General features: G+C 40.3%; 1 protein-coding gene across 1 annotated transcript; it reads left to right on the forward strand.

Annotated features, from left to right (window-relative positions):
- The first annotated feature begins 736 nt into the window (after positions 1–736).
- LOC146987402 (ubiquitin-conjugating enzyme E2 variant 1-like) lies at positions 737–6,692 on the forward strand. Its single transcript, XM_085776578.1, has 4 exons — positions 737–768; positions 2,119–2,267; positions 3,559–3,684; positions 5,439–6,692. Exons 1-4 carry the CDS (start codon positions 747–749, stop codon positions 5,583–5,585), a joined length of 444 nt encoding a protein of 147 aa, XP_085632704.1. The 5' UTR covers positions 737–746; the 3' UTR covers positions 5,586–6,692.
- The last annotated feature ends 13,139 nt before the right edge of the window (positions 6,693–19,831 follow it).

The following is a 19,831-nucleotide window of genomic DNA, read 5'->3' on the forward strand; positions in this document are numbered from 1 at the left end:
AGGATCTCATTCAAATAAATAGAAAATGAAGAAAATTAAACAAACAAAAATAAATAATTATTGTCATGTCAATACATAGGTGTGTAATAATCACTGTTAACAAATTCCATTAAATGTCAGGAAGTACAATAAATATCTTTTCATAGTTTTCTAAAAAAGTTGTGTTCTTTTTGGGATTTATAGAGAGAATTGAATTCAATTAAAAAATGAGAAAAGGTTGGTTTGGAGGTTGCAAACTTTTGCTTATGAATAAAGTATTTACCAAATAAAATGAAAAAATTAACTAAACACTGAAGACACATGTTCTTCTGTTATAATAATAAGATTCTTTTTTTTCTTTTTTTGTGCTCTTTTTTAACAACTTTATTGACAACAAGAGTATACACAGGACTGAATACAGTTAGATGAAATAAGTGTATACAACATTAATACACAACCAAACAATCATAAATACGCCAGGGGATGACAGCAAGACAGAAAAAAACATAAACTTAAATAAATATTTTGTAAAGCTTACAAAGATCATACGTTTTAACAGCTTTTTTATTCTCACAATCACAGAGGGAGGAGATATATTGACCAACATATGCAGACAGTTCCAAGAAGTTTGGCTTCTTACCAGAAAATGTAGACGTATGTATATAAAATTTGGATATATAATAATAAGATTCATCATCAAGGCAGAAGACGAAGAAGACGCGCATCGAAACGTCACAGGCGCGCGCTTCCGCAAACTAGTGACAAAGATGGCGGCCGCCGCCGGATCAGGTAAGAAGAGCGAGCCGACAGTTTTAGACTAGTATCTTTTCGCTGAAAACGCTGCAGTAATACGTTTTCCGTGTCGCCACATTGGCTCCATATAAGTTTAACCGGTTACAAGAGGCCGGCTGTGGGTCGGGTTTGGCTGTTTCAGGACTCTGGGTGAACAAAAACACTCAGCCCGGTGCTGGTGGAGCTATCGGCGGCTAGCGGAGCTGCTGGCCCGGCGGCCCGCGGTCTCCGAGCAACACCCGACAGCAGCAGCAGCACCACCAGCTGCTGCAGCCCTGTTGTTGTTGTTGTTGTTGTATCGTTGTGTGTCTTTTAGTTTGTGCCCACGTTACAGTTCATGTCTGTGTAACTTAGCGTTGTGGAGTTGTTGAGTGACACCGGAGACTTGCTTTACTAGTTGTGAAGTTATTTGATGAGATAACACCAAGCAGGCAGCTGCACGGTCCTGCTCCACAACAACAACAACTGTCTGTCTGGCATCCCGGAAGAAATGTTCAAAAGTAGCTCGACAGTAAAGTGACTGAGCCCAGCGCGGCTGTTGAAAAACACAAAGTCCTTCAGCACATGTGTGAGAGTCTGCCCTCGTGTGTATGATTTAATATTAATAGTCAAAGGGAAATTAGAGATGGAAACATTACGTAGTTGTTCATGCCCAAAGTAAAAGTAAAACTACGCATTTAACCGCTTGCTAGGTAAAACTAAAGCTAAAAGGAGCTTCTGTGTGAGACCAGGCCTGCCTGTCAAAAAAGTAACACTCATTATTGTCTAATTCACATACTTAGAAGAAGAGCTTGATCAGTGTAAACCTAGTCAGTTTGAGCATGAAGGGTCAGCATACAGTGGTCTATGTACTCAAGTCACAATTGATTTATAAAGCACATTTAAAACAACCTCAAGTCGACCAAAGTGCTGTACAATTGCAAAAGTATGCAGGTGCCTTTCAACCTGTTCAGGTGCTAGTTTGGCACAGAAAAGTTTTACAAAGAAATGCAGTATGGATGATGGATGCACTGACAAACAAACCTGCCTTGCTCCCTTTAACTCTGCAGTGTTTGTAGGTGAATTAATTGTTACATTTGTTTGCAGACAATGACTTCCTTTCTTCAGTGTTACACCCAGAGACTAAAATAAACTGAATAACTAACTATCATGGTTGATTGCACCATTTTTGATTGCCACTGTTTTGTTATAGAAGTAGCTAATCATAGACAATATTACAACCACTGGAGATATTCTGGTCTGCAACTTGTCCATGGAAATTATTAAATCAATCAACTATGACTTGATTTTCTCCCACTGTGTGATCCTATCGAAGTTGAATTTGATTATCCTGTTTTGTGTGTGAAGGCGTCGTAGTTCCCCGCAGCTTTCGGCTGCTGGAGGAACTGGAGGAAGGACAGAAGGGAGGTGGAGACGGCACAGTGAGCTGGGGCCTTGCAGATGACGATGACATGACGCTGACTCACTGGAATGGCATGATCATCGGCCCCGCCAAGGTGAGCGTCCCCAGGGCGGAAAACACTTAATACGTTATGCTGGTAATCAGTTCAGTCAATACACATTCAGCAATGCATAGAATTAAAAGATATACTCTCAACAAATGTTCCTTTCTCTGCTTTGAACAAAGACAAAAACGGACCATCCAACACCACCCAGCAGTTCAGGATTGTTCAGAGTTTAAAAATAGAAAACATTGGGTCCTGCCCTAAATGTTCACCGATTCAGTGCTGGGTTTGTCTCCAATACATTGACTGTGTGTAAAACCAGTACATGAAGGGTTTGAAGTAGGGATGTCACGATTATACATTTTCTTGGTACGATTATTGTCAGAGTAATAATCACGGTATTATGATTATCACGATTATTATGCATTAATTAATTTCACAACACTATGAATGTGTAAAATCAAATATAGTCAAAATATAATTACATTACTCATTGTTTACACAAAATATTTCAAGTATCTATTAATATATGACCAATTCTTAATCCCCAGGGGAAATGTTTGAAATATTCAGGTCATGAATTGTCGTCTATACCAAATGTTTGCGTTTATTTTAATCGTTTTTTGTTTTTTGTTTTAATTAAAAATGACACGCTAACATTTAATTTCCTACCAATTCAATGTTACGTTAGTTAAATGGACCAGCATCTGTGCATTTACCTTTATTTTTGCGCCACATCTGCTGATTCGGTTCCAACATCAAATTTTTGTGAAAGTAACGGTATTTAGGAATCTTAACGATCAAATAATTGTGGCGTTTAATACCATGATTAATTGTGAAAACAGGTAATCGTGACATCCCTAGTTTGAAGGTTTCTGCCCAGTGCAAACATGTCATGCCAGCGATTTGTCCAGGTGTGTGTAAATATGCTTTTGTTGAACTGTCTGTGACAACTTTGCACCTTACAACCAATTATGTAATAGTTACATCGGAACTATTTTGATGCTGTGAATTTGGGATGTCACAAGAACTGATAGTGGATGCCAAAATCCAGAAAAAAAAAACGACAGCTCTTGTTTATCTGCAGGTTATCAGCATGTTGTAGGTAGTGAGACTTGATTCATCTTGGACTGACAGGAGCAGTGGAGCAGTCGCTTCCTGAGACATGATGAAATGCTTTAGTAATACATTTGGATATGATCCTCTTTTGAGGTCAAGAAATTTGAATCTCAATAAACAAATGTTGTTTGTTTTTGGTAAAGAAGTTTTGGACACCACACAACATAATTTCCTTACTGTCCTCGACTTGGAGCTAACGTATCTCTCACTTATTTGCTTGCAGACTGTGTATGAAGGCAGGATATACAGTCTGAAAATAGAATGTGGATCCAGATACCCAGAGTACCCTCCTCATGTCCGCTTTGTGAACAAGATCAACCTGAATGGCGTTCACAGTTCAAATGGTGTGGTGAGTATTCAAATGTCATCACATGTCCCACTTGTACCAGTTTGGCCAACACTCTTGTTTTTTTTCTTTAACTTTTCAGAGGATGTGCAGAGACAGATTCGAGTTATTAGCGAAACAGTGTTCTTACAATTTTAAAAAGAAACTTTAAAAAGAAATTTGTTGAGAGTTTGTCCAGATTTCAGCCAGTCCTGCTTGTGGCACCTGATGCAGCATGAGAGGCTCAGGAAGGGCTAGCTGTAGCTAATGGAGATGTAGGAGAGGGCACAGCAGCCAGCGTGGTGTTTTAGGGCAGAAGCAGCAGGTGAGATTGACAGAAAACAGAGATAGACGTGTGTGAATAAATAAGGGGAACACAGCACCACACGAATCAACTGACTGAGTTATGCTTTATACTGAAATGTGTTAGTGTTCTTGTAAATCAAACATGCCATGAATATTATATTATAGTATTATCTACTGGGCTCTTATTGTAAAAGTAGGACTGCTCCTAAATTGTATTTAGCTTTGATACTGTTCGGCATTTCCTTTCAGGTGTTGTGATTGAAGTTGTCATATTTTGTGATTGAACTTTTCCACTCACATTTGGGGTTTCGTTGGATTGTAATGGGACTGCTTCGGCTTGTGTGTAGTATTTCCAGTAATTGCCTCAGTGGCCAAGTGACTGTTAGATTAAAGGTGGGAGGAGGTTTATAAAAGTTCACCAGTTCCCACAAGAACAGACTGTCAAAACTGAGCTCGGATGATTCATGGAGCAAATAATCAGGATCAGACATTCAGTTGTTGCAGCTGTTATCAGGTGACGATAACATGCTGTTATTTAGAATATGTTAATTAAAATGTATATGAGGAGAATGTGTGCATATACAAGAACTCAGAGACAGCTATTTCTTCTTACAAACAGCTTCTTTTATATATTAAAAGTGAACCCTTTGGAATTTCTTAGTTTTCTGCATTAATTGGCCATTTAATGTGATCCGGTCTAAGAGTTGTACCTAATCGTTTTCTAGGACCCCCTCAAAAACGAGTTGGGCTTATCCTTCCCTTTCTAATAAAGTTTCATACATGTAAGTCACAAGTATAAATAAACACAATGTGCTAAACCTAATACCACACAAACAATTATAATATTTCATGTCCTTATTGAACAAGGAAAGCAAAGCAATTAATACAGAAAACTAGGAAATTCCAAAAGGTTCACATACTTTTTCTTGCCAGTTGCCACTGTAATATGGTTCAGTGTCACACTGTATTGAGTATTGTTACACCCCTGTCCCCCGCTACATCTCATTTTATTCTACAGTATACTTACTTACATTCTATACTGTATGTTAGTCGCATCATGCTATATGTATACTGTTTTTTTTTTTTTTGTTTACTTTTTTTTACCACATAGTGTATATATTGTACTGGTTTAACATCTGAATTTACGTCATGGGGATGAATGAGGGTCTAAAGGTCACTGCTATAAAAATATGGAATATACTGACCAGCAGTGTGTCACAGTTTGATTTGTACAAGAAAGAATGAAGTGATGGGGACAAATACAAAATAAAGGTGTTAGGTCTTGTGGAGCAAGTTCTTGAAAGATACATGTATATCAGACTGGTCTGTCGTATTGGTCCAGTCTTAGTTTAGTTTATAGATCAGTTTCACAATAGTAAAATTAGTAAAATGAGTTTTTGTTTTTCAATGTATTATTCACATATAACACCACCCCTCTATTGTTTTTTTGTCTGCTCCTCTGCCTCCTTCAGGTGGACATTAAGGCGGTGCCAACGCTGACCAGGTGGAAGAACTCCTACAACATCCGCCTGGTGCTGCAGGAGCTCAGACAGCACATGATGATGAAAGAGAACAACAGGCTCTCCCAGCCACCGGAGGGCCAGGTGTACAGCAACTGAAGCTCCTGAAGCTCCTGGTGCCATCCCTGCCTGTCACAGATACACACACTCATAGACACGCACAGACATAACACACACACACACAATCAATCCCAAACACTTAACACTGACTCATGTTTCCCAAGACTCTTGACTCCCACTTCTTCCTCGGGAGCCTCTCATTGGACAAGAGAGGGATGCGCAGGTGAACCCCACCTCCAAATCAAGAGGCCAGTCCTCCAGTAACGTTCATGGTGCAGACCAAAATTTTGAAACGAAAAATACTGTACATCTTACTATTGTTGTTATTATTATTTTTTATTATTATCTTTGTGTTCTCCATACACATGTAAAATAACTGATGACCTGACTGAGTGGACCAGTTATGTATTGTGTGCACTTGATGGTCCATGTCATGTGGTGACAGTCGGGTCTTGTTACGTGCATTATGTTGTGGTCAGGGATTTGAATCCACTCACTACAACAGCAAAACATACAGTATACAGTATATATTCCTTTGTAAACCCGACTGAGACATGGTCTTCAACGTTAGAATAATTTGGCACAAACATCCACATATCCTGCAGAAACAGATCTCCCACCCAAAGAAAAAAGAAAAATGCTCCAAAAACAATGTTTTGCTCGGTCTCCTGCTACGGCCGCGTTCGATTCCCCAGCGTCTGCGATCCCGACAATGTGAATTTGATTGGCCCTCCGTAAACGAGTGCATGTCTGGTACATGGGAACAAACTGCTACTAGAACATTCAGCGACATGTGTATCCACAAGGACACTGCTGGCTCATCACTCATGTTCACTCATGTTCTCTTCAGTGTGCCATATGGTTCATAGCGCTTTGTGATGGTGATTGATTATTAGCAGCCGGTGGGTTGGTGGTGGTGGTGGTGGTGGTGGTGGTAGTACTTTCTCTTTGGTTCTTTTGGTTTTCTCTGGGCTGACCCGTGTACACTCCATGGAGTCGTCTCTTCTCTTCTCTCATACAGTGAATCCCCACTGCCCACACAGTGTATGGCTTTGGATGTTTATTTTATAACGGGTTGAATCTATTCAGGGTGTTTGTGACCTGTTGCATGGTTTTATTTGAATTAAACGCTATTACTTTTTGCAATTGTTTGTGTCATGAGTCTCTATATAAACCATTTTCTTTTTTAAATACTCTTTTTTATTGGTTTTTCAAATGAGTACAAACATTAGAACAAAACAAAACAGACAACAAAACATAAAAAAAGGCCCACCCCAAACTAACAGTGAGTGCTGCGCTATATACAGTATATAAAATAAATGGTAAAGTAAATAAAAAGACTACAGGGGACACACATGAAATGAATAAAGGGGCAAGTTATAGCAGTGTTTTTCATCCTTGGGGTCGCCTGAAATGTCTAGTAATTGATTAAAAAATATTATTCTTTTTAGAAATTTTAATTTAAAACACCATACACAATCTTAAACAACTGTATTCTGTACTTTCACTTTCTTGAATATAAAGAGTTCAAATAAAATGCAACATATAAAAATATCTGAGCTGGCGCATCTTGAGTGATGGCCACAGTCACGTGACTGCACATGATCGCAGGCTCGCCAGAAATTTGTGATGTCAAAATGGGGTCACTAGCCAAAAAAGGTTGGGAACCACTGAGTTATAGCTTCTGTAAAAAGGAACGATAAAACCATTTTCAATACACTGTATTATACAACAGATGAGTATTAGAGCTCCACAAAGAATAAAATAATTATGATAAAAAGCTGTAGTTTAATGAGAGAATCTTGAGAATAAAATATTACAGTTACTGTTTGTCCAGCAATAGAACAGACTCTGCATAGTGTTATATACGCCCTTATATACAGTATGTAGATATACACAGATTTTCTTTCTCATGAGATTATAGAAAATAACTTCATTCTTGCAATTTTTGTGTCCTTAATACTCTGAAAAAGCAAAAGCAAAACTTTATTTTCTTCAAAACTGTATATTCTTTATGTTTCCTTCCCCCTGGGCTTGTAAAGTGACGGTTACTAGCTGGCGTTCACCCCATTGGTTTTCAGTTTTCAGCCCACTTTTGACCATTTACGTTCATATACACCAACAACACAGACTAACAAGACCTCTATCACTCTAATTGTATCTGCCGTGACGGACGATCTCTCCATCAGCCAAACTGTAACAGAGAGTGACGGAGGAGACAACATGGTGTCTCACTCATTCAACATAATTGTATGTGAGCAGCTGCTTTGGGTCGGTCTGACACCTCTGAGTACAAAGAACCAACGAGTTGATCTGTAAAAGCTGAGCTCCTGCTGCTCCTCTCTGTCACGGGTTTTATCCAAATCACATTACAATACACTGATCAGAGTCCCCAAAAGAGGAATGTGTATGAAAAATGTCATTTGTTGTGTTTATTGAACAGGATAACAGGAATATTGTTACTGTAGCTTGACCAGCTCAACGTTGCTCACTAAAAAACGGTTTTATTTATTATTATATTTGCATATTGAATATATAAAGAAAAACATTTTTCATGTATTATCTTATATACAGTGCATATACATAGCCTATACATGTCTATAGATTTTCTGCTCACAATATTATACATAATTAATCCAGGATAAAACCCAGTTTTTCACACATACAGGTGTAGTCACCCTCTTCCCACAACTAACCTGTTTACATATGAACACATGATACTGTCCCCACTGTATATCTGATATTTCTGGACCTGTGTTGTGTGTTGATTGTGTAATTTCTATTTATTTTCCCTGTATTGAACAGATCAATTATGAGTATTGAAGAGGCACCAGGTTTTCCACGAGACCAGAGAGTACAACTGTGGTCAGATTTCAACAGATGTTTGTTTCAGTTTTCTCTGCTGGTTGTGAATTAAAGATAACATTTGTTCTGCTGAGTCTTTAAGGCTCATTTATGGAGTCATCTAGTGAAAACAAAATTAAACTACATGGGAGTATCTGAGACAGTTTATTTCCTAGCTGCTTACCATTTTTAATTAATGGACAAAAATGCTGCACCTAATGATACTTTACCAGGTAAATTACAAAAAATGTGTGTAGTATCTTGTTTGAATTTCATCGCTGCAGTCAGACCACGTCCCTGCGTATCCAGAGAAAATCTTCATTAACACAGCACCTTTGAAATGAACTCCTCTGGTCTGATTGCACTCCATTTGTTACATTCACATGTAAAGCATTTGACAGAGTGGGGACCAGTTATGGGAAGTGTCAGATGGTCGCTGACACACACACTCCCACATCCATTTTCCTGCACGACCTTGTGTGTGTTCAGGCCTGTAGAAAAGCAGTGTGTGGAGCCCATCTGCTCATGAGGTCAATATCACTTTCTCTGTTCTCTCTTTCTCTCCTTCTCTCTCTCTCTCTCTCTCTCTCACACACACACACACACAGGCCTAGTGTCTCATCCAGCCAATTAGCTGAATGAGACAGGTTTTTGCTCTCCTCATTTGCATTTTTTATGATGAGCACATGGTTTTAATTCTCACAACAAATAGAAAGCTAAAAAATATCAAATCAAACTGAAGAAATGTATTGCCACAGTCTGTCTCACATAACCCACAGAGACTGTGTGATTTAGACTCTTTTAAGGTCCTGATTTATTGTTTACAGATTTACAGATTTATATTAATTTAATGTGTTTAATGTATCTGTGTCTATGTATATGTATGCATGCATTTTGATACGTCAGTAAGCCACCATAACTGTGCAAAGCAAGTCCAGCGAGTGTAACTCACTTTTTTGAAACATCAGTGGTGTGAAAACCTGCTAACCCAGTCCGACCAGCTCGGCTGATGTGTTGTGCTGACTTCATTTTCATCAAGCTTTAACTATTTCTTCCCCTCAACAGGAAAACTTCATTTAATTTTTGTTGGTTCTGCTTAGGTAACCCAGAGCTCTTTAAACACGAGGCATTATGTGTATATTATTTTTCAATTTCTAACTAAAAGCACACATTTACCAAGTATCAACCAAAGTCCTTTAGTCGTCCAAACATAATGGCTCTATACAGTGTCAAAGCCCTGCATGTTGTACAGGCATCACGTCCCTATACTTCTGTGTGGTAGCCTATGTAATTTTTCCTGGACTGGAGAAATGTTGGCATTGAACATAATACTGTCAGCAATTACGCCTCCTCTAAAAGGCAGTTGAGAGGACCACTTAGTAATATAGGATATATTTTTAGGAGACAGGGTCGCCCTTTGAAACTTGCCAGAAACTATTATCATGTGCCCTGTGACATTCCCACGTCCTCTGCTGAAGGAAACACACGAAGCACATTTCACCCAGAGTGAAGAGTCTGGATTTCTTTTTTTTTTTTTGCTTTGTGCTTTAAACTCTGTGTTGTTATTAATAACCTCTCACTGTCTGCCACTGCTTAACTAAATGAGCAGTGAGAGTGTGAATGGAGAGTCATCTGGGAGGGGTCACTGCGGGGTTGTAAAATTTCCCTCCCATGCTGCAGTGTGTACGTCCACATCCTCCTGTGGCCTGGCCCGGTCTGGCCTGGCCCATGGCCCCTGGCTCTGCAGCGTGGATGGTTATAGGGTGACGGAATGCACCCCCCCCCCCTCCTCCTTTGCCCGGCCCTATAACAAATAACCCCCTTCCTCACACATACGCACGCACTCACCCTCACAGCCCTAATGAAACCCCAGCAGATGGTCAGGAGACAAAAGGTGTTTGGGAGGGAGAGGCCTCCACCTCTCCTCTCCCAACACCCCCTCGCTTCTTGTAGCGCGCCCCACAACAGTCTGTTGCCATAGCGTTACAGCTGGAGCCCCCCTGCAACTCCTCTCTTACCCCGGCCTCAGCAGCCCTCGGAGCGTGCTGCGTGCACACACACTCTTTCTTGTGCACGCTTCTCAATTACGACAAATTGACAACGCTTACACCGTCCCTTGTTCATGCAGATGTGGCGATTTAGCCTTGATTTCTCACTAGCGAGACGAGCTCCTTTAATGCGGAGACATTAGCCTAAATGATTCCTTGTGTCCTTTATCAGACGAGAGCTCCCATTTGGGGCGCTGCTGTAGATAATTCTCCTTTTGACAGCGCAATTGAACTGGCCAGTGCTAAAGGGCTATTTGGCGAAGAGCCATTTAGTGTAAGTGCTCTCAAGGCCGGTGAATGACACTTGTAGAGAATGTCACCCCCACTGACACCATCAGTTGATTGTGTATTGAACAGAAATGGAGGAGCAGTGTAGGCCCCAGGCCAGAAATATGCAGCATTATTGGCAGAGCTAAAGTCCAAGGCGAGTGTCTGGGGAAAGTGAATTCGGAGGTCTCTGTCAATACCAGGAGCCAAGGACACCGGAGCAGACTCTGCGAAGTGATAAACTGGCTTATTTCACTAATGTGTGCTGCATGATCATTTTTTACAGGGTACACTACACACACACACACACACACACTTCCTATAGAAATGTCCCCAACATGCCAAGACAGTGTCCTTACACAGATTGAGCTCCTTTAAATGGGCACAGGATGAAAAATGTGATTAAGAAACAGATTGACTTGTTCACTTTAATTACAAAAACACATTTTCTGTCTCTCTCCAGCGTTTACTGTGTGTTATTTGTCTGGGTTTTACTCATGTGTTTTTCTCGACAGCCTGTTTACGATCTATTTAATGTTCAGTATATTGCATTTGTAAGTTTAGTTTTAGTCACTGGTCACCATTTTGCTGTATGTGCACTTTTCAGCAGACAAGGGATAGTTACCTCATCTGCCATTGTCTTTACGCTAAACTAAGCTAAGCTAACCTTGTTGCAACTCCAGTTCCACACAGACACAGAGGAGTTGCATATTCTCCTCTCACGTATTTCCCCAAATGCTGCACTCTCTCTTTAAAGTGGACTTACAGCAGAAGTAAGCGATCCGGTCGTTTTGGCTAACTTCTTGATGGAGTTAGCAGTCCCCGCCCTCGTCCCTACGTCACCACATTCAGGCGCATCCCTTGGCTGCACACACAGAGAGGACCGCCCCTTTATGCCGTTCTCTCTCCTCATTGGATAAAAACTGTAGGATACGATAAATGTTTTCTCCTCGGCTCAGAGCAGAGCAGAGTGACTGACAGACCCGTGTTTCAGACCAAACACTCTATGTAAGTGATTGCTGTCGGAAGATATAACTATTTAAGACTTATATTATTAACACAAACATTCCGCTTACTTCTGCTTTAAGTTCAACAGACAAGTTTTTTTTTATTTTTTATAATTCAGAATATTTAAATTAAAAAGACTGTGTCACTGTCTATCTGCCTGCAGTGTGTCATCATACTCTGCATGCTCTCCGTGTCGCTGGTTTTTCCATTTCAAACAGCATCTGTAGTTCGCACCCGGCTGCTCCCCCGAGACTCTGACATCTACCAGAGCAGGGGCCCCGGTGACACGTGTGATTGAGGACCCACACAATGGAAAGGAGAGAGATGGATAGATTCCTTTTATCAGGTTTGAGGTCTGACTAGATTAAATTGCAGTTGTACAACGCCTCCTCCCCCTCCTTTTTTTTGGGCGTCCCAGTTGGCCTCCTTGGCATCCCCACTCCGTCCCCTGTCAGTCACCTCACCTGACAGCTGGGAGTTCTTTCCTCATCTCCTCTGCTGACCTCTTATCCCACTCCAGGTGTCATAGTGCGGATGTGGCCGATGGCGCAAGACTTTAACCAGTCAGTCACTTCTAAATTGACTGGAGGTGTTTTGTTATTTGCCTCCGCAGCTAGTGTGCGAGGCAAATCTCAGCAGAGCATTCCCAACACTGTTTGCACAAGGCTGGTTGATTAAAAAAAAAAAAAGTATGAAATCTGTTGGAACATAAATCACAAGTCGCTCTCTCAGCAGCTTACCACAATAAACCCCTTGAAAAAACATGCAGAGTGAAGAGGGGAAATTCTCCTTTTTCTCACTCACTAAGTGCTGATAAAAAGAAAGGAGACAATCACTCTCATTCAGTGGCGTGCAGCTGCCTCATTGTCAGATGGCCGAGTGGAGATTTTTGTGGAGGTGCTGAAAAGACGGCTCAGTGAAAAGGACCTGCGTTTGTTTTTCAGATGGCTCTCTAATGACTGGATGTGATTAACACAAATTATCTCACTTATCACAGCTCCACATTCTTAGGCTGCATCCACACTGATATGTTTTCATTTTAAAGGGGGAAACCATCAACGTCCAGGCACCTGATCAATCTTATCACATGACCATTCACTGGACATGAGCACGCTGGTGTGAATATGAAGCAGATTGCCTTCTTGCAATTTACTTATTTCAGAAAATACATTGTTTTTTGTAAAAATCAATGTAGAATCGAACTGCACAACAGCTGCTATAGTGTTTGCTGTCGTGCTGTCTGCTAGTTGCTGTTTGTTACCCATTTCGCAGTCACAACCAGTGGGTGTCTATGTCATTGTTTCCAAAAGGTCTTTGTTGGACGGTCCAGACAGAACTCAAACTATATAACCCAAACTAAAATCGGTCCAGCAGCATTTCTGAAAGTCTCTGTTTCAGGAGCTGGGAAATTTGCCAGGTGTAAACATAGAAAAAGTGTTTTTTTTTCTAAGTAAAACGTATTAATGTGGACGCAGCAGGTTCAATTTTTGAGCAACACTGCCTCATATCTATTTAATGAGAATACACTTAAAACCACAATGAGCAGATTTCTCTTGCTGTGTCATTTAACCTTCCTCGAAAAAAAAAAAAAAAATCATGTCAGCTTTCTTGACATGGTATCCATTGTTTTGATTTCCATGTTAGTCTGTGCTTTGTTCACATCACACCGGTCTCCTCTGGGAAATCTCTGATTGGTCACCGATGATGTCACTCCTTCCCAGTGGCAGATTGTTTGATTGGCAGAAAACCAGATAGATTTTTAACCAAAACAGCTGACAGATTATTACTCAAACACAAGCTAACATACTACTCTCCTGTTTTAATTATTAATTTCCATGTTCATTAGAATAACAGTCTTGTATCTATAGTATTATTATAGTTTAATTTAAACTCAATTGTAATACAGTTTTATTAATGTAATAATTTTGGTTATATCCAGCCACTCTTGTCACACCAAGGAATAAAGAAATTCTTGTATACTACATCACTGGGGGAAAAAATGAAAATGATATGTTACAGACATTCATAATAGTATCATGTGTATTATTGATTATCTGTTATGAAGCCTGCTTTTGCATTATCGTCCTATGGCAGCATTCAATTCTTTGAATGAATGCAAGAAGTTGGCAAATGTATTTTTTTTTTTTAGGATAAAAGAGTGATGTCAGCATGAACCAATGTTGTTTGTGTTTTTAGCAGTTCAGCTGCATGACACGCAGAGCAAACTCTTTAAGGTCAGTGACTCATGCAGAAGTTACTGCAGCAGTGACACCTGCTCATGAACCACAACATGTTTTGGCCTTTACATCTGAGGGAGCAGCACTCACTGCCTCAAAGTACGCAACTCATGTAAATGCTGCAACAACCACCTGTTTCAGTGCAACATGGATCCTCTCTGAGTTTTCCGAGGTTCCATCATGTGGGATCTGTAAAGTCTGCAATGTGGTCTGACACTAGCTTTTGGTGATTTGTGTATAATTTGACAATACAATATACTAACTGGATTCTAGCGTCATTGACCTCTAACTCTGTGTATTGCTTTCATTGATTTGTATTCAATCCCCCCAATTCTTTTGTATCCAGACAAAATCTGCTGACATTCACATTTACAGGTAAACAATATTCATACACACTGATTATTCTTTGTTGAAGGTGCTGCGTTGTACACAGCAGGCGATCTGGAAGATTAGCTCGTTCAGAGACTAGCACCTTCAGAGAAAGTGCTGATGGCTTGATGATATCTTCTCCATCACAGGAAGCTCTGACTCAGTCGTGCTTCTGCAAAAAACTTTTAGTCTTTGCAGGAACATGACTATGCCACAGTTTTGTCTGTCTGAAATGATAAACTTGGTGCATAAAACACTTCTCCAGCTACATCTATGACTCAGAACAACATGCTCTATTTTCTGGGTATAGCAAGTTACCACACTCGACTTAGAAGATTAAGATAAGAAAACATAATATACACAGCACTTTTTTTTATCCTATGAAGAGATTAAGCTGTGTTTCTACACACAGCTCATCCCAACAATAACAGAATGTGTGGTACAGTGGTACGCCACTGAAACATACAAAATGTACATAGACTATACAAGCACGTAAAAATTAAGTCTTATTAAGGACTAAATGATTTAAACGTATAAATAAAGTGTTTGTAGAGTTTGTGTTTGTACCATGCTGTGTCTTGGTTTATCTTCATAACTCTGTTTGCTTTGCTAACACAATGATGATGAGTCTTACTTCTGGTTAATTGTGCTAATTGTCTATTCAAATGAGGTTTTATCTTTGTATTGCTGCAGTCTGATTACACTTCATTCCCCTTGAGTGTGTCACATGTGAGAGTCTGAAGCTCTTGGTCTTAAAAAAGCTCTTGAAGAATGACTGAGAGGGGTTTTAAAATCTTTTATATGTGTATTCCTGACACAGAGAGTCGGGTTGTTAGACCACCCTTGTGAATTAAAGACTCACCTACTCCCATGACCTTATTTTGAAGAACTCGTGTTGTTCTTGTGTACACTTGACTGATTATGATCCCAGGCCAAAGGTGTACCAGCTCCTAAATATAGGAGACACAATAACTTTCCCAATAGTAGCTACTAATAAACCTGTGACCTCGAAGACTAGATCGATGACCATCGCAGTGCTCAGCATCAAAATGAGTTTGTACACAACAAGGGCAACCTGCTCGTTCTGGTATTATTCTGATTTGTTTTGATTATATTAATGAAGTATCACTTTTCTCCGTTTTTCTTTTCTTCGTAATTAAAGTTTGATTGGCTTTTGATTTGTTATGGCTTATTTTGTATTCAGGAGAAGAAGGTGGCTATAGGTTGATGCTCCTCGTTTGTCCTGTATCATGGTCTGCTGGATGTCTTCTGTACACGTGGACATAAAGTTTACAACGACACAGAGGCCTGCCACCTACAGAGCTTCTGCAGTAGCTGCACTAGAATTAGGGGTATGATGTGTCAGTGAAATGGGCGGCATGGTGGCACAGTGGTTTGGGGTTTGGTTGGTTCCCTGGGGCCTTTCTGTGCAGAGTTTTCTGGTTCTTTCTGTGTCTGTGTGAGAATTGGACTGGGCTGGTAAGTCTGCAACTGCTGTGTGTGTGTAAATTCCAGACCAACACTTGAGGAAGTTGCCCCTTTCTATAATGTTGCGGGTTGTTCTGAATCCTGCTATCAACTACAGTTGTGTTAACTGGCTCTTGTGTTTGGCATGTTTGACCAAAAGTGCCGTTTTGAGGGAATGGAAATATTCATCCCCTCCTCATAAAATAACTCAGTCATATGAGTTCTTCTCTTTTTATTTGGAAGATATGAGGCACTCTTTCCAACTTAAGATCTAAAGACCATTTGTGTTTAATATTAAAGCATATGTAAGTGGTCCGGTCGTTTTCGCTAATGCTGCGTTCCAGGCAGGCTTTTGAAATCGTAAATTACAGCTTCAAGTCACAACTTACGACTTTGTAGCGTTCCAGGCAACCCACTCGTGTTTTTCCGACCGTGTTTTTCACTATAACGGCCACTCGTAACCTCCGACCGGTGAACTCGTACCAGATCGAACTGGTACGACTTCACGGTCGGAAAAATACGAGTTTCCTTGAACGCACCATAACAGTCCTCGTCCCTACGTCGCCACATTCACGGCGTCCCTTGGCTGCACACACAGCCCTGCATGCCGTTCTCTCTCCTCATTGGATAAAAACTGTAGGATACGATAAATGTTTTCTCTTCGGCTCAGAGCAGAGCAGAGGGACTGACAGACCCGTGATTCAGACCAAACACTCTATGTAAGTGATTGCTGTCGGAAGATATAACTATTTAAGACTTATATTAACACAAATATATCACTTACTTCTGCTTTAAGGGAAGTCTAGCGAATGTATGCAGGTTTGTGTGCTGGTAAACAGAGTATAACCCTACATTTTCTTGGACTGTCTACCCCTCTGGACTCTGTGTTTCCCTCTGAAACTCTGGGGTTTCTCTGGATTGTGCTATGCTGTCCTCTAGAAAATGCCTGTACAATCATCTCATTTCACTTTTGAAATATACTTTCTTTTCCGCCTGTTAATCATCCATTTTGCCCTTTTGTCCATACCGACACTCCCCACGTTATTCTTTCGTTTTTACACATAATTGTGTTTGTAAATCTTTCCCATTTTATACTAGTTTCTCCCTTTCAGCTGATCTGTCTCTTGCTGAACCATCTGTGGCTGAGCTGTCGAGGCTGAATTAAGTTGCAGCTGCCAACCAGAGTTTGACCTCATGACCCTGCAGGCACACAGAGGTCAGTCCGTCACAGCCGATGGACTGAAAGTCACTAGGGGGTGCCTTTTTATCCAGATGAAGGTTATATGGTCATTTGGAGAGCTGGGGTCTTCAGAGAGACAGAAAAATGCCAGACACCCTATAGAGAGTGGAAGTGAAAATTAAAAATGATGTCACATGAGGAAATGTGGAAATTAATGTTTAATGCTTGACTATTATAAGTACCTCTCTCACAATCTGGCATTAATCTGGCGTGAATTCAACTTGCAGTTTGTGAAACCACCAATATAGGATGCATGAAGTTGTTCATCTAGGGACTTTTCTGTCACATAAATCTGTAGAGGCTTATTTATGGTTGTTTCAACATGCATCATCCATCTTTCAGAGTATTTTTTTCTGCTTCCAGATATAACTGTCAATATCCTTTGCCTCTGGGGAACTGTAACCTAAATATGACTTTGTATTCCAATGTGATATACTTGTTAAAAACGGTCTGTATTGTCTTATCTCTGGTAATTACCGTATGTATGTTTTGGTATTTCAAAATAATATAATAAAAACAAAGACATAGTGGTAGTTCAAAGCTACGCCCACAATTTCTGCAACAGCTTATTTTATGAAGGAACTGATGACATTTGTGACAAATTATTGGGAAAGTAGAGACAATGTTATCATTAACTATCAATGATTTACCGTGAAAACGACCGGATCGCTTACTTCTGCTTTAATGAGTGGAAATGAGTGAAAATGATCCATTTAAAGTCACTTCATCATTGGTCAGTAGTTTTCTTGCAGACATTTTTAAAGTGTGCCCAATGAACATTGGAATTACTCATTATTATCATCAAATTACATTTTTCTTACAAACTTTCATTAAAGACCCCATCATCCTTTTCTGTAGCTGCAACTTTCATTGGTCCTTTGCTGCATGTCATTCTCCCTCTCCATCTCCCCATTTCCTGTCTCTCTCCCACTATCCTGTCAATTAATAGCAACTTTTTTGACATTAGTTAGGAATCTATTGAGGACCTTCAACAGACATTTTTCAACTGTCTGCTGACAAGTTGTAGAATGGTCTTAGCTATTTATGGGTTGCGAGAATTATCAAAGGTAATAAAAAACAAACATGAAATCAATCAGTTGGCTGCAACAAAGAGTCCAAGAGTTTTTACATCTTCCCACCCCATGCAGGAATGAATAGACTGTATATGAAAATGGACATAGGCTACCATCTGTGATGATTTTGAAGTAGGCTGCCCTGCAATTTCTATCTTGGCAGCGACTGACCTATTCAAAAGATGGACAGAAAGGTGCTGTGTTTGGGGATGTGATACCTCAGGGCATGTTTGTTTAATGAACTGCTGCAAACATATGCTAGCATCATTAGCATAGTTGGGGCATCTGGGCGTCTCACTAAAAGGCTGAGGCGAGGCTAATTTATTCACTGGCTAATAAGCTAAAATTGGTGCTAATGTATATACAGCATAACCCCTTTTACACTAACATTTATCAAACAACATTAAAATGCTTCTCAGTTGACACATTTATCAATAAGCCTATTTACTTGCCCAAATATAATTTATTGCACAAGCCACACTGTTTGTCTGATATTTGTATAAAAAAAACACCCAAATAGCACCATCACCTTATACACAAATAAGACGTTAGCACAGCGACCCAGTTAGCACAGGTAGCCTAACGCCTTGCAGCGAGCTGTGACTCACATCTCACTCAAAGAAACCACGTACGCCCTCAGTCACACTGTAGCCTACAGCTTTTTTTCTTTGTTATTTAAAAAAAAAAGTGTTCTCTGCTTTAACAATGAGCATTTTTACATGGGAGTGTATAGAGTATAAGGGATTCTTACCTCCTGAATATTGAGGCCTCGTTGATACTCACTTGGACAATTTAAGTTTTGACATGTTGTAAAATACTATTTGTGTTAATTTATAACATTAGCCACAGGAACATGCCATTGGAATTAGTCAGCGCTAGTGTCTATTGTACTCACAGTGTTTTTAATTGATGTTATCATATTGAGGGGAAACATGTGTGAACACTGAGTGGCCTAATCTAAAAAAAAAGCCAGATGAGACTAATTTTTCATCTTGGTTTTAGTGGAAGTTTATATATTGCAGAGCTAGCAATATAAAAGCTGCATGTGAGGCTGATGATATTGAAATATCAGAGCGGGTGTTGGTGTTAAAAGGAAGTGGGTGTATTCTTGGGGCTGCATACACTGTCAGCTACTTCATTGAAAAACAAAGGAGAACAAGGTGTTGTGTGTAGAGTCACCCACGTGCTTCTGCACCACCATTGTCTCTCCTCCTTCCCTGGGAGAGGGGAGAAAGAGGAGTGAAAGGAGGAAGAGGATATAGGAGGAGGAGGAGGAGGAGGAGGAGGAGGAGGATGTGGTGGTGGTTGACTGCTGTGTGTGTGCGTGCAGGGAGAAGCACAGACGGCTCGTGGTAATTTGATGTGTGTCCCTCGGGATGTTTGATGGATTAATGCTAAGCAGCTCCCTCTTCCAAAGCACCACCTGATCTTTGGGGCTCGTGCCCCACATATAAAAGGCTGCAGTAGTGCTGAGCTCAGCTAGTCCAGCCATCTCTCTTTCTCTCTCTTTCTCTCTCTCTCTTTCTCTCCCTCTGCCTCTGTCTCTCCCATGTCACTTTCTGTCTTCCTCTCCATCCTCCCTGTCCTCTGATTCCTCTCTGCTTCCATTACTAATCTTTCTCTCTTTTACTCTGACTTTTTTTTTTTTTTTTGTAAACAATTTCCATTTTTCCAGTCCTCTGTTGTTTTGGCCTGCTCTGCCTGGAGGCTCAGTTGTATTTCTGCTCTCTCT

The sequence above is a fragment of the Trachurus japonicus genome, chromosome 5 (genome assembly GCF_045865225.1).
Source record: "Trachurus japonicus isolate A0001 chromosome 5, Traja_1.0".
NCBI classification, from domain to species: Eukaryota; Metazoa; Chordata; class Actinopteri; order Carangiformes; family Carangidae; genus Trachurus; species Trachurus japonicus.